The sequence below is a fragment of the Gekko japonicus genome, unplaced genomic scaffold (assembly GCF_001447785.1).
Source record: "Gekko japonicus isolate JY-2015 unplaced genomic scaffold, Gekko_japonicus_V1.1 scaffold80, whole genome shotgun sequence".
Taxonomy (NCBI): domain Eukaryota; kingdom Metazoa; phylum Chordata; class Lepidosauria; order Squamata; family Gekkonidae; genus Gekko; species Gekko japonicus.
Genome location: NW_015168047.1, coordinates 546,972 through 562,813, shown reverse-complemented (window position 1 = coordinate 562,813; position 15,842 = coordinate 546,972). Strand labels below are relative to the sequence as shown.

The following is a 15,842-nucleotide window of genomic DNA, read 5'->3' as shown; positions in this document are numbered from 1 at the left end:
TTGGGGGCGGGGGGCCTTCGCGGGGCTTCCTCGCACTCCTGCCAGCCTTGCAGGTCCACCGCACAATACCTTGGAGATTTTGGGGGTGGAGCCTGAGTGGTGGGTTTAGATTCAGAGGAATTAGCTGTGTTAGTCTGTTGCTGCAAACTAGTCCAAGAGTTCAAACAGCACCTTTAAGACTAACAAATAGCACCTTTAAGACTAACCTTTAAGACTAAGACTAACTGAATGGTGGGTGTGGCCTTATGACACATTTCCGGTGATGTCAGGGGGTGTGGCCTTATGACACACTTCCGGTGATGTCATGGGGTGTGGCATATGCTAATGAGTTATGCTAATGAGTTCCCCTAGCTCTTTTTCTACGAAACGACCCCTGGTCTGCTGCTTGCTTTGCCATAGCCTTTCACCCTCCATCTCACACTGTGTAAACCCCTTTTGCTCAAAAAACTCCTGTGTTTGAGACAGCTGGGGAAGAAGACTGCCATCATCTGCCATCACACATCTTTTATGAGTATGAAGGAGTTGGCGTTTTGCTAGCATTAAGAGACGCCCTTGTTCAATCAGCTTGCTGGCAGAGGGCTGTTCGTCTCCATACTTCGTGTGGAGAGCACCAATCCGAGGGCTCATCTCAGTGCGACAGCACGAGCTCACCTTTGATGTAGTTGTGGTCTCCGGTAACATCTGCAGGCATCCGTATGAGGACAGTTAACATCCAGAGCTGGTTCCAGAATCTGGGGGGCCCTTCGCAGAGAGTCCCCAGGGCTCCGCCCTCCACTAGGCTCCTGGCAGCCTGAGTGTCTGTGCATCCTTTTCCCCGCCCCCTTGCACACCTGGGAGCATGTGTGGTGGAGTTCTTGCAGGGGAGGTGCCCAGGCAGGCAGCTGAGCAGCAGCAGCGGACCCCACCAGAAGCCCTGGGGCCCAGCAGCTCCCCCACCTCAGCATGTGCTCCCTGTTAAATGTTCAGTTCCATCAGTTATGCCAGGGGATTTCCTAGGCTGGACCAAAGTCGGGCGACTCCCTTTTGTTTGTGCTTTCTGGCCTTGCTCCGAAACAGTTAAGCATACAGATGGTGATTATCTCTGCGTGCCTTATTGATCCGCATAAGCCTTTCATTCATCTCCGAGCCTGACATACCCCCCTGATAATGTCACATCTCCCTGATATCACAAAACGCCGGAGTCTGAATTTAAATGCCTGGCAGCCGTGGCTCCGCTGAAAACCCTGCCTACCAAATTGCAGTGCCGAGTGCATATTGGTGTTAAATGCATAAATCCATGGAAGGCGGAGGCTTTTAAAAAGGAGTACTAATACAGCCTTAATTATATCAGTAAGAATGGCATTGCAGAAAATTGCCTGGTAATTGTAGTGCTTTTCTGACTCAACACAGCCCCCAAGTCAGCAGGTGCATCTTTGCTATATGCCTTTCAAAAGCTGTGTCCCCAGTTACTGCAAAGGACATCACAGAACATGGGCAGTTTGATTTTTCTCTCATGTAGCAAGACGTAGAATGGAGTTACTTTCTACTTCAAGATTCTGACCTCATTTTCAAGGTTGACAGTTTTTAGAAAACTTTCTATATAACAGTCCTGAAGTAACAAATCCGGAAAGGTTTAACAACCCCCTGAGATCCATTTTATGTATACAAGAGTTGCTGCACCAGAGGAATGAGGTGTCCAGAATGAATAAAATAATGTGGCATTTTTCATTCACATCACACTTTCAACCTGATTAGGACCTTTGCACAACTTGGAAGCTTGTGTGCCCTTTTCTTGGTAGACTTTGCTCAGTGAGAGATACCTGGTTAGGAAACCAGCTATCCACATAAGAAAATAGTTGCACAATTAATGTTTTGCAATGTCAAGTGTGAGGCAGTTCTGGAAATCCACATTGTCTTCTACTCTTTGGGTCCAGTGAAAAAGGAAGAATATCCCCCCCCCCCGGCTAGAAAAAGGTCTGATGAGGAAGCAGGAGAACTATGGAGCCAGGGTAATAAGCAAGCTCCAGGCAAGGTTGCTGAAGCAGCAGGGAAACTGTTTAGCCAGATAGCTCGGGCTAATGTAGTTAGTGCAGCAGCAACAAAGTCCAAGCAGCAACTAAAGAAGAAGAAGAGAAGAGATTGGATTTATACCCTGCCCTTCACTACCCAAAGGAGTCTCAGAGCAGCTTACAAACTCTTTTCCCTTCCCCTCCCCACAACAGACACCCTGTGAGGTAGGTGGAGCTGAGAGAGCTCTGACAGAAATGCTCCTTCAAGGACAACTCTGACAGAATTATGGCTTCCCCAAGGTCATCCGCAGGTGCAAGTGGAGGAGTGGGGAATCAAACCCAGTTCTCCCAGATTAGAGTCTGCACACTTAACCACTACAACCAAACTGGTTTAAAGTTGGCCCTGCTGATCCATTTCTTTGTAGAGCCAGTCCTAGTCGTATTGAACTCAGGGAGTTTTGAACCCATGAAGCTGCCATATTGTGAATCAGCCCATCAGTCTGTCAAGGTCAAGATTTTCTGTGCTGGTTGGTGGAAGCTTTCCAGGATCTTGGGTTTTTCACATCATCTGCTACTTGGTCCTATTAACTGGTGATGCCAGAGGTTGGACCTGGGACCTTCTGCGTGAAAGTCAGATGCTCTTTCATTGTGCCACAACCACTCCCGGTTCATCTTTGAGAGCCAGTGTGGTGCAGTGGTTAAGAGTGGCAGAGTCTAATCTTGGGGAACCAGGTTTGATTCCCCACTCCTACACATGGAGCTTGCTGAGTGACCTTGGGCCAGTCAGTTCTTTCAGAACTCTTCCAGCCCCAACTACTTCACAAGGTGCCTCTTGTGGGACCAGTGAAAAAGGAAAAATATCCCCCCCCCCCGGCTAGAAAAAGGTCTGATGAGGAAGCAGGAGAACTATGGAGCCAGGGTAATAAGCAAGCTCCAGGCAAGGTTGCTGAAGCAGCAGGGAAACTGTTTAGCCAGATAGCTCGGGCTAATGTAGTTAGTGCAGCAGCAACAAAGTTCAGAACTCTTCCAGCCCCAACTACTTCACAAGGTGCCTCTTGTGGGGAGAGGAAGGGAAGGTGATTGTAAGCCACTTTGAGACTCCCTAAGGTAGAGAAAAGCAGGGTATTAAAAAACAACCATCATCTTTATGAAAAGTGAGCACTCCACCTTCTGATATGGGCATCTGCTTCTGGCTCCAGAATGCAGCAGGGTCCAGTGGTGCCACCGTCTAGGCAGCTTGTTCAGAGTCCTCCATAGGAAGCTTAACTGACCTCTTCGGAGGATGCCCTTCCTGAATCAGTCTCGTGAGACACGATGCATGGCCCTCAGAAAGGTTTTGTGCACCACTGCTCTCAATATTTTTATATTAAGGACTTCTTTTTTTCTAGCAGCCTTTCATAGTGCCGCTGTGTTTGTTGGGTGATATATTCCAATGCCACATTGCCACTTCGTAAATCTCTTTTAGCTCACAAACTTATTTACAGTAATATTTGCTAAATATATGATCTTTCTTTGTAGTCTGGGCAAGGTCCTGGATGTTGATGATCCCTACTACCAAGAGCTTTCATCCATGGATTCCACCTCAAATGACAGTAATTCCAGCACACGAGGGAACCCACCAAGAGACCCAAAGAGTGCTACATTGAGGGTTAATGAAGGGTGAGTAGTACCAGAAGACCAGCCAAAGTTGAACACTTTGAAATACTACTGAATTTGTTGGGGGAGAGACGTGCATCTGTTGAATAAGTGGGTTTGGGAAATGGTGTTGTGAATTATGGCAATGTACTGTGAAGAAGATATTGCAGCCAACTTCATTTGCAGATGTACAGATATTTTGGTCTTGATTCTAATGTTGCTCAAAGCAACCACTAAGTAATTTAAAATCCCATAAGAATTAAGAACATTTTCCAGGGAGTAAGCCCCATTGACTTCAGTAAGGTTCTGAGTAGACCTGCTTAGAACTGCAATATAACAGTGCTATCCTAATAGTGCCATCCTAAGAACTTTCCTGGGAGTGAACCCCAATGGATAGACCCAAGTAGGATTTGGATTTGACCCGCTTAGAATTGTACTGTATGCAGAGTTATACCCTTCTACATTAATTGGATTTAGAAGGATGTGACTCTGATGAGGATTGTGTTCTGGAGCTGCCATGTTTATGCACACTTGCTTGGGAGAATGTCCCCAACTGAACACGCAAGTCATTCTTCAATGAGCCAAAATGCTGTTAGCTAGCCCTCCTAAAGATCTCCAGAGCCCTTCTATTTGTAAACAAGCAGACGTTATGCTGCTAACTGAATTCAGAGTGACGATTTTGTTGCACAGGTATTGTAGTCACAGTGCATCTGAGCAGAACTGGCTCAGGACATTTGTTGCCACACCTGATTTCGACACTTGACTGGGACATCATGGCCCAGTGTCCTCAGTAATGTCATATTCCACGCTGCTTCACTGGCACCCCGAAAACATTTTCTGCCCCAAATAAACAACTTGGATTGCTTGTGCAATTGATCTGAGCAACAACACTTGTGCTTCACAGTTTATTTATTGAAGCTATACCCAACCTTTCTCCCATTATGGATTCAGAATTGCTTACAGTTCCCCAAAGGCCTCCCATCCAGCCTGACTCACCTTCAGCTAGGTTGCAGGATAATGTGCCATCCAATCATATTTTTGACCATGTGCTGAACTCCTGTTACCAGACTTCACTGTGAAGTCAAGGTAGTTCGGTTTGCTTTTCCATGAACAACTGTTTTCAAAAAAATGAGAACTCATTTTGATAGCTGTAAATAGTCTCTTTATAATAAGAAGGCTGCTTATCCATGCATACTTTTGGAACTTGGTGTCTTCAGTGTCAAGCAATGACCTGCATGTGTGAATGGGTCATCACAGAAGTTACTCTGTCCTTAGAATACCCATAGCAGGTAGAGGTCCATCGGTGGCTATTAGCCACAAGGTATAGATAGGAACTCTCGGTCTGGGGCAAGTGATGCACTGTATTCTTGGTGCTTGGGGGGGGTCAACAGTGGGAGGGCTTCTAATGTCCTGGCCCCACTGGTGGACCTCCTGATGGCACCTGGTATTTCTGGCCACTGTGTGACACAGAGTGTTGGACTGGATGGGCCTTTGGCCTGACCCAACATTGGCGTCTCTTATGTTCTTATGTTCTCTTATGTTCAAATGTAATGCACTGTAGTGTGATTGGTTCACACATAGCAGAAGTAATGAAGTCATAGCTGTTCATGTGCAAATCAGCTGTCTGTCTTATTTTGCCAGGATAGGGTGACAATCATTGTGTTGGTATGCCCCAGCAGATTATCTGGTCCAGTCCCCTATCCTGACAGGATATCTTTATTTCATTTGGATAATTATACTCTGCTTTCTTTCCCAATGGGACCCAAAGTGGCTTACAACATTGTTTTTCAACAGTAACAACCCTGTGAGGTAGTTCAGGATGAAAAAGAGTGACTGGATCGAGGTCATGTTATCTGAAACACCCCTGACCAGTGTCTACTTGTCCCGTGCCTAGTGATGGAGGCATCATTAGGCAGACAGATCCACAGCAGCTAAGGAGCACCCAGGGGGCCCTTCCAGTTAACCTGACATTTTCATTATATCCTTTTTATTTCCCTCCTGGATGGCCCAGGCTGTAGCCCAACCTCATCAGATCTCAAAAGCTAAGCAGGGATATCCCAGGTTAGTACTTGGATGGGAGACCACCAAGGAATTCCAGGGTTGCTACGCAGAGGTAGGCAGTGGCAAACCACCTCTGAATGTCTCCTGCCTTGAAAACCCTGTGGGATCTCCATAAGTCAGCACTTTCCACCATCAAGCAAAATGCTACTTTAGTTTATGTTCTCCCCTCACCCTGCATACAAGTTTCCTTCTGCTGCAGCAGGTGGCGGACTGGGAGGGGAAGCTGGGTGGGGGGGAGGTTGCTGAAGGTGGACGTTGAGGCGTTGATAGCACCGTTGACCAAAGTATATGTTTTAACTTCTAATTTCTAGCGCTTCTATACTTAATCCCTAGGCCAAGGGTCACTGGGAGCCCCTTGGAAGAGAACAAAGGCAAGGATAATCCTTACGACTACCAGAAACTGCTAAGGAAAACTTCTCAACGTCGGCGCCTTATCCAGCAATACTAGCCGCTGCTGCAGTTTGGCTTTCTTGAACATAATCTTTTTGTATGGTTTTATACTGTGTCCTTTCCTTTTTTTTATCTGTGTCTGTCTCTCTCCGGCATTTTGAAGCAACAGTGTTTGCTCAGGCAAACATGTCTCATTGTAGCACCTTCCATGGAAAAACGGTCAAGTTTTAAATTATAATTTTAAAAAACAATGAGCATGGGTGTGAAAATTATTTCATTGGTATACCGTACCTGATTAAAAACGATGTATATATTTTAAAAAAATAGAAATATTTTCCTCTTTTTTCTTTTTTCTATACTCTTACGGTGACAACACAGGCCTTTCTTAGCTTTGTTCTCTATCTGCTGATCTTTGTGACTTCTGTGCAGAATTTGTTTATAAGATGAAATAATTTTAGTTATTCAAAATACACACACACACACACACACACACACACACACACACATATATATATATATTAGAAGGGTGTGGGAATTGTTTCCCTGATATGGTCTTTATATGCTTTAATGAAGGGCTACAGTTTTGATCAACACTGAGTATGCAAAATGCCCATTGTGTACAAAAAGTGCATCTATAATAGGTGATGATAAACTCTACCAGAATTTTTGTTTGGAAGCAATCCATCAAATACCTGCTTTGCACACCCACCAATTGCTTTTAGGATGTTTGCTCTGAAATCCCATGAAAGCCTCTTGGAAAGGAAAGGATATTTTATGCCAGTATTGCTTAGTGGCTTGTACTCCGAGGTCAAGGTGCGTGGGGAGGGGGTATTGCTGTCATGTACATGAGTGTGGTTAAAGGTAAAGGTTCCCTTGCTCGAAAGCCAGTCGAATCCGACTCTAGGGTTGCGGTGCTCATCTCCGTTTCAAAACCAAAGAGCCAGCGCTGTCCGAAGACAATTCCATGGTCATGTGGCCGGCATGACTAAACACCAAGGTGCACGGAATGCTGTTACCTTCCCACTGAAGTGGTACCTATTTATCTACTTGCAATTTCTTGCTTTCGAACTGCTAGGTTGGCAGGAGCTGGAACTAGAGACAGAAGCTCACCCCGTCATGTGGCACACTCGGGTCTCAAACTGCTGAACTACCGACCTACCGACCTTCCACAGCCTGCAGTTCAGCGTCTTAACCACTTGAGCCATTGCAGCTCCACATGAGTGTGGTTAAAGATGGTTTAATATATTGGCTGAGGCTCTCTTGGTTTCATGAGGTTTATGGCTCAAACATAATGAATTCCTGCATATTCTTTGCTTTCTTCTAATCTTCACTGCAGTTTGGTGTCCATTTTTTCACAAAGAAAACTTTGTAGGGATTCATAATGGCTGGGAAAATGCAGATTGGTTTATTTCTCCTAACTTGTTTCGGGGAAACAAAAAGAATGACATCCTTCAATAATCTACCTCACCTCTTTGGAAGTGAACAGAACGAAACATTGAATATTGTGTCAACATTCCAGTTTCTGCATCAATGACTAATAATTGACTTGTAGGCTTTCTGTGCAGTGGGAATGAAAGATTTCCTCCCTTAGTCAAACCCACTGTTCCTCTGCTGCCGATTAAAATTAATCATGCAACCAAAAAAAATCACCAAAAGATGCACGTGCACACACACAGAACTCCTATTTTTAAAGAAGTACTAGTAAGTGACTTTAGGGAAGGCCTTGGCCTCTGTGCCCTGTTAGTTTGCCTATCTGGGGCAATCCATTGGCTGCTAGGTGAAACACGTTCCTGGTCTAGATGGACCACTGGTCTGATCCAGCAGGGCTCTTCTTATGTTCTTAAGAGCCTTGATACTCTTTCTACTGATGTGTAATCAATTTTTATTCATTCATAGTGTACAGATGAAAGGAAATTGTTGAAATGGAAACATTTACTTTTAAATAGCAAGTTTGGTTTTCAGTACAGTACTTTCTGGGTTTAAAAAAAAAACACAGTCAAAGAAAACAGTTGAACCAGAGTAGATATGAAAGAAAAACTCTGTGGGTGACCTTTAGCCAAATCACATGCACATGTCTCTCTCTTAGTCTCTGTCTGTAAAATTCACAAGATTGTTCTGATGATAAGTGCAGTGAGGGTTGTAAAGCACTTTGCAGACCAGAAGTGTTATACAAATGATCAGTATTGATATATCAACCGTAATCTAAGTTTGGCTTTGTTCCCCCTGAATTCCCTTGGAGAGGGGGAAAGAGAATGCATGAAATCCTTATGGCACTAAAACCTTCCTTTCTTTCAGCTGGGAACCGGGAAGCATCCAAGCCAGGCCTGCCATTTCACATAGCAAGTCTTTCCCTCACACACTGTCAAGGCAGGAGAACCCAAGGTCACAACAAGTGCTTCTGATGCTCTTGAAAGAACTACAGGATCCATCAGAGAACATGGAAAAGGAGGCTTCCTACAGCCTGGCATTTGGCTGCCCCGTACCATTCTCACCAGTCACCTAGTGGGTGGGCTTTCTACACAAAGATGCCCTTGCCATTCACTACATCTGGAACAAGTTTCCTTTGGACTTTTTATAGAAACTGTTATCTTCTACAATAATGCAATCTGATGAACACGGGGATTAACTTTTTTTTTAAAAAAAAATCTCTTGGCTATCAGAAATGTTTCTGGAAAGAGTAAGAATTATTTCAGATTACCTTGATTTTTATAAAAGGATCTGGTGTCCATAATTTCGGTATTAATCAGACTCACACAAGATACTGACTTATTTTAAGGTGACCATAATCCAAAGTGCCCACCAGTCCACACTCGTGTCAGATTTCCCAACTCTAAAGCAGAGCCTCAGCCTGAACATAGCAGAGCTGGAAAAGATCAGGAATGTGGTGTGTTTGCTATGAGCGTCTTGCTGGCATCCAGTCACTCCTTAATGCCCCCAGCATCACTTGATGGAGAGACTAATATATTTGTCTCTGCAGTTCATTAACTCACAAATCTGTTCTGCAGCCAGCCACCTGGGGTCCCACCTGTTTAGGGATGTACTGAGCCAGAAGTGACATCGCGAACAGGGCAGAAAGGGGCAGGACGCCTCAGCACAGAAACACACTTAAGTTCTCCAGCTTCTTAAAGGCAGGAAACATAGGCCTATTTCCCATCTCAGTATTATGAGGAAGACACCAACAGTCCCATCCGAAGCAGGGTCGTGCCCTTCAAAGCTCACTGACTTCAATGAGAAGAGTGTAGCTCTGCGGAGCATTGGCCAGTCATTGTATTGTCTCTGTTTTAGATGTTCTTCCTGTTACCTACACGGTATGCGCCTCATCCTCTTCTCACACCATCTTAGGTTCTTGTGCAGCCAGCTCATTGTGAATTATCTACCCTCTTGGTATCACTGGTGTATAAGCTATTACAGCTCTTATTTGCCTCAGCAGATAAAGTGCACTGGAATCCAAAGCGTATCATTCCTTCTCATATATTCTTTCCTCCTGCAAGTGTGTTCATGGCATTACACTTATCGCTTAAGCTCTTCCAGTCAGATATCTTAGGTGTGTTCAGCCACAGCTTATATGAAATAGTAATTTAGAAAAAGAAAAAACAATTCCATTACCAGATTTTGAGTGACAGTTCAGAAAACCCCACACAAGTAGAAGTGATGGGAAATCGTAGGAGTGCTTTGATGCAATACAGACCTGTCCTCTACTTCCAAACACCCGTAGTGGCTCAAGAGAAGGCACACTGCATGGCCCTGGGCTGTTTGGGTGAGGAGGAGAGAGAGAAGAACCAGGAATCTACCCATAGGAGAATCTAAGGACTGGTTCTCCTTACAACCACCTCATGGGTTCTCTTTCATACCTCCCTTATACTGAGTCAGGCTGCTGGTCTATGAAGGTCAGTGTTGTCTCCTCTAACTGGCAGCACCTCTGCAGAGTCTCTGGCAGAGTCTCTTTCACATCACCTGCTAACCAGTCCTTTTAGTTGGAGATGCTGGGGACTGCAGTCACCACAGCTGCTCTGCCACTGAGTCACAGCCCTACCGGATGTAAGTCATAACCAGGTTTGGTGTTTGCCTCTTTCTTCACACCAAGCAGCTGAGTATTGCTGAAGCCACCCATGTAATCACAGTTATAACTGAGGCTGCGCTTCTTGGACGCTGCTGCATTCCTAAGGAATTCTTGGACCAATCACACGGAAGCAGCAGGGGATGTCTGAGCTGGCTCATCAGGTATCTCATTTCCGTGCAACAGGTAACTTTCTGCACCCCTACTAGGTATTTCTGGTGGTGGTAGTTGCCCGTAATCTATTAGTAAGTTGCTCTACACTTGTGGGCTTCTGCCTGGAGAAACTTCATGGAAGGGATGTTTCAAACAACTTTAGGGCAATTGGCCCTGATGGTATTTGGATGAAAGGGAATTCAAGGGCAACCCTGGCTTTGAGGAGGGCTATTGTGCCAAGGATTTAGCTTGCCTTTGCTTCCTAACATACCAAAGCTCTGACACGTAGCTCAGCAATAAGTGTTCAGCTAGAAGGCAAGAAATTCGCCTCTGAAAAGCTTGTTGTCTGACTGCTGGGAGCAGCCAGTCTGCTAGCCCCTGTTGCACCACCCAAGCCCTGAAATCAGCAGTCAGGAAACTCCCTTTATCCTCAGAGTTTTGCTTTCAGAGACAACTGGTGTTTTCTCTGTAGCCTTCTCCTCCTTCCTGTGTTCCTCAGTGACCAATAGTGCAATCTTAAGCAAAGCTGCACCCTTCTACTTGGAAAGGTGTACCTGTTTAGGATTGCACTGCTAATTTCATCCTTCTGTTAATGGGTTTATATTTCAGGCCACAGAATGCAGGCAGCGGTGGTTGTCCTTTGTTCCTAAAAGGCACTGGCAGAAGCAAAGACTCCGAACCCTTGCAGTGCGGCTGCTCCTTACGCCATCCCAGCGAATTCCTGCAACAGCTGCTTTGGGAACAGCTCTGTTTGCCTGTTAAACGTGTGTGGACAGAGAGAGGAGATCTCGCAGTCCAAAGACAAGCTATCCACCACAAGGTCTTCCACAGATTGAACTAATGCGATCTCTCCCCCCACCACCACATACCTCCAGGCTTGAGGGAACTGACAATGAACTGGGAGCCTGAGCTCGCCCTGCCCATTGCTCACTTGTGGATTTCTGGCAAGGTCTCTTAAGACAGAGAAGACGCTTACGTGATCGAAACCTCCCCACCCTCTTGACTTGCCATCTCTCCCGCACCCCCCTCCCCCGTCTGCATTCCCTGGCTGGGCGCGGGAGCCCAGCCTCAGGCTCTCCACCGGGTCCGGCTCTGTCTCCGTCCAGTCTCATCACCCACGTCCACGCCATCCCTGGAGGGCAGCTCTCCGCGCCGATTCACTTGTCTTCTTTTCTTCATGGTTCCCAGCGCTCCGGGCGGCTCCAGTTACGGGCAAAGGAAGTCGTGATCAGGCGCAGGCGAGAGTGTGTCCTTCGCCCAGCCACGCCAGGCGCCCCGCGGGCAAAGCGAGAGCTGCGGCTCGACTGAAAAACGCTCCTCTCGCCTTCGCCGCCTGGCCGCCAAGCGGGACTTGCGCCCTGGAACGCATCAGCACCATGGAGAGCGCCTAGCGCCACCGCTGGCTCGACGCCCCGCGACTCCGCGTTCGACGCCCGCCGAAAGAGACGCCTTCTGCCGCCGCTCCGACAGCCGGCCTCGTCCCCGCCGCCCTCGCCTCCCCACCCGCGCCCGACGGCTCCCTCTCCCGCCCCTCTCCCGCCTCCCCCTGTCTCGCCCGTTCGCGCTCTCCTTCCCACACACACCAGAGGAGACGCGCTCGCCGCACCTCGCCGCCTTCCCACCAGCTCCGCAGATGGCAACTCCCGGCTCGGGTTTTTGGTCCTTCGGGTCTGAAGATGGCTCTGGAGACCCAGACAACCCCGGCCCAGGTAGGAGCCCCCCTGGGAAAGACGCCTACCTCTCTCCCCATCAGCCTCCGCGAAGTCCAGCCCCGGCATGGCTTGCCTAACCCTGCGCTTACTTTGTTTAACCTGCGCCTGGCATCGCTGCCGCTTGCCCTGGAAAGACCGTGGAGCCCGAGACCTGCTCGGAGAAGGCGGATTCCTGTCGGGGCAGCAAATGCCAGACTGAAAGAGGACCTGGCCGAGGCGCAGACAGCCGGCTCACCTGAGCGCCGCCACCGAAGGGACTGAAAGCGCCGCTGGGGAAAGAGCTTGCTTGCTGGACCTCTCGCAGGACCTTACCTGGCTAGGAAGGAGGAGACGCGCCGCCGCCTCGGCTGGCCCCGTTACAGGGAGGGGGGAGGGAGGGCAGGAGGTCGGGGGAGTTCAGGGCAAGAGAGAAGGAGAGTCGGATCCGAAGGCTTAGCCAGTTGCATGCAGCTCCGCTTGCCTTCGGGATTTAGACCAGTGCTTGCCTACCACCGCTTGCTTGCTTGTTGCTTGTATGGCTCTCGCTAGCCGGCCCCGTGCCAAGGGCGCCAGGCGGGTAGCCACACATCTCATTCTCATCCATACCGAGCGCTGAATCTGGAGTGCGCGCCAGGCAGGGAGAACGAGGGGCCAGAGCGCCTCTCCGGAAGGGCCCCGTGGGGCGGGCGTCTCGAGGGTCTCCAGGAATCCACGCCGAACTGCCCGTCTGACCCTCTATTCTTGTTTCTCCCCCCCTCAGCAAAAGCTTGGTGTCAGGCCGCCCAGAAGTTTACAGGAGGCATTTCAACCAAACTCTGTGGTAAGCGACGAAAACAAATCTGTACCCCGAATCAGGAAGAGGCTTTGATGACAGGGTGGGAAACGCTAAAGCAAAGCAAAATAACCCCCCCCCCAAAGCAGTCGTAGAGATCGGAAGACTTCCAGAGTAAACTGGAGATTCGGTGCTTTCTCGGGGAGTTTTTGCCCTCGCCTCGCGAGTCCCCGCCGCGCTATTAAGACTCCGCTGTTTGTGTCTTTGTTAGCTCTGCTGTACGGAGAGGGGGAGAAGCCCATGGAAACGGGGGCCAAAGAGGACCCGAGTGCGCCCCCGAGAAAACCCACCTGCACCTGCAATAAAAAGCCCTGCGGTTGCCAGAAAGCCGATATGAATTATGCATTTTTACACTCCTCAGGTAACTACCCTGGGGTGGAGGGGCGTTGGAGAGACTGGAAGCTGCCTGCCTGTATATTTGGGGGATCCGTGCATGATATATCTCCCCCCCCGCGCCCCCGCCAAAGCATTCAGGTTGCATGCATTGCAATCCCGGTTCCCGAAAATACACGGGAAGTTTGCCATTCACTTCAGCGGGGCGTGGACGGGGATTTTTAGCGGGGAGAAGAGGCAAACTGGTTGCGAAACGGTGCTGTGCGAATAAATGGCTTTCCTTTGCCAAGATACCGTTTCAGTCGTGCGACGCCTATGTGTGACAGACAGACAGATCTGCGGTCCAGTCCGTACAGCTACATAGAGAAAATCAGGCGACCCTTTAGTTCCAGTAGCATTCCTTGAACTGGTTCCTTGAAACTGTGGACATATACATATACTTGCTTATGTACATACATACATGCATGGTTTCTAGAAAACAGTTCAAAGAATCCCACTAGTTCTATTGACCTATGTGATTGTTCTGTAGCCAGAGATGAATCACAAACAGATCACATGCCAGGGAAGAAAGGTCTTCCTCCATTCCACTTAGACAAGAGGGGTTGAATAATTAAATGTGTTTTTTTTAAAAAAAAAAAAATCTGGAAGAGTTTATTCCCCAAGGAATGGTATGAAAAATCCACGTAGGTGTGCGCGCTAGACAGTGAGAAAGAGAAGAGGAATCCAGGCATTTGAATCAGGCTGTTAAATTCGGGAAGTCCTTGCCAAGAAGTATATTTATGGGGTATGAATCTTTCTGCTTCAATAAATCCGTCCCAAATCTTCGACACTGAATGGGAATATATATAACGGGTAAATGGCCTGCCTCAAAATCACAGAAGCTGCCTAGACGTTGTCAATTACTCAGCGTCGAGGGATAGTGAAGGTTCTTTGCCAGACTTATCTGTGGCTTCAGCACCATTTGGAGGAACAGCGACCAAGAGCCATTTAAGTCTAATTGGAGAAGGATGCGCGTGGGTAATTGAGGACAGGCACGTCAGATTTAAATGGGAGTTTGGGGTGGAGGAACCCCATTACGAAGTGCCACGCGCACAGCGGATAAAGGTTTTTATTATTGTGTTGCTGCTGCATTTAAAGACTTTTACCCTAATGTCACGTTTTTATTGGACGGGAGGAGGGGGCCCTGGGTTTTTAAAAAAGATCATAAATATCCAATAGAAGCAGGCGTTCTCTGCAAGCAGTGAATTAATTCCCAAAGAAGGAATTGGGTTAAATTGCAGAAATATTTTATGTTCCCAAGGAGAAAAAAATATTTCTAAAATAAAGCCTTTTTTTCCCATTCCGTGATTTTATGTTGTTTATTTGTTTATTTATTTTCTTAAATTTCTACCCCGCCCTCTCAGCCAAGGCCGGCTCAGGGCAGCTTCTTCTTGCACTGTTAAACGAAGAGTCCCTCAAATGAGTGAGAAATATCCCGGCTGTCCGCTATAGGTAGATAAACGTGTCCAAAACCTAAATATAAACGATGTCATATTTCATTCCTCTACAACCTTTCAGATCTTCTGCCCGCTCCCGATGGGGAAGTAGCCACGTTGTCTTTCTTACAAGATGTTATGGACATTTTGCTCCAACATCTGGTGACAAATTTTGATAGATCAACCAAAGTCATCGATTTCCATTACCCTAACGAGCTTCTTCAGGACTATAACTGGGAACTGGCGGATCAGCCCCAGACCTTGGAAGAGATTCTGCTGAATTGTAGGACGGCGCTGAAATATGCCATTAAAACAGGTAAACATATATATATATCCGCTTTGATGCCTTTATTGCGCCCTTCGGTCGTTTGAAGCAAATGTCGCGCCGTATCGGTGGGGAGGAAGAAAGCGATTTGTTCGGAAGAGGCACTCCAAGGTGTCTCGGTGTTTAAGGACAGTGGTTGTTGTCGCCCTTGCTTCCTTTGATAGAATCCCTTCATTCTCAGGGCTAGATAGTGGCTAATTGGAACGATTTCTGACCGCGCCGTTCCCCGATCGGAACCTGGGCAGGATTTATCGCAGGGACCTTCGGCGTCTTCGCACCGTTGTGCAGCCGCGTCGCTCTCAAAGTTGCCTCCATCTTGGGCGGCTGCGATGTCACATCAAGGAGGTTCGGCGTTTTCTTCCCTCCCAGGCGGCGCTGCGCATTCGGGGCCGCTGGGCCTTCCCGATCGACGTGCCAGGCCACAGGGGCTGGGGCTGGGGGGGGGCGAAAGAAGCCCCCTATCCGCGGGATCCGGGGTGGGGGGAGCTGGGTGTGCGTCGCCCAAGCAGGCCGCTCGCCTCTGCCCCTTCCGCGTTCTTCACCGTCCGCGGCTGCCCCCCCGTCCGACTAACAAAGGCAGACCAGGACTGGCCATCCCCCTCGGCCGGCCGGCCGGCTCCGACTCAGAGTGAATCCTCCCTGCGCCGGGGACAGGCTTTGCGCTGCTGAGCCCCAGCAGAAGGATCGGACTGCGCCGCCCTGAATTAGGTAGCTGGTGTTTCGAGTAAGGCCCGAGGCTGGAAGGGGGGAAACGAAGCCACAACTTCGGTGGTGAGCGTGCGGCCGCCGAGGCGGTTTGGCATTGGATTTTCTACTGGTTTTGCGTTGTTAGGGGTCCTTCCTTCCTTCCTTCCTTCCTTCCTTCCTTCCTTCCTTCCTTCCTTCCTTCCTTCCTTCCTTCC

General features: G+C 48.2%; 2 protein-coding genes across 2 annotated transcripts in view; both read left to right on the top strand.

The window, feature by feature from the left end:
* Positions 1-6,132, top strand: part of MYO3A (myosin IIIA) — a 128,874-nt gene extending 122,742 nt beyond the window's left edge. The window contains exons 34-35 of the mRNA XM_015414286.1: positions 3,507-3,647; positions 6,018-6,132. Of these exons, the coding sequence (XP_015269772.1) occupies positions 3,507-3,647; positions 6,018-6,132 (256 nt within the window). The remainder of the gene's footprint in view (positions 1-3,506; positions 3,648-6,017) is intronic.
* Positions 6,133-11,917: 5,785 nt separating this feature from the next.
* GAD2 (glutamate decarboxylase 2) overlaps positions 11,918-15,842 on the top strand; it is a 53,209-nt gene continuing 49,284 nt past the window's right edge. Inside the window, exons 1-4 of the mRNA XM_015414294.1 lie at positions 11,918-11,993; positions 12,736-12,795; positions 13,019-13,168; positions 14,698-14,931. Of these exons, the coding sequence (XP_015269780.1) occupies positions 11,918-11,993; positions 12,736-12,795; positions 13,019-13,168; positions 14,698-14,931 (520 nt within the window). The remainder of the gene's footprint in view (positions 11,994-12,735; positions 12,796-13,018; positions 13,169-14,697; positions 14,932-15,842) is intronic.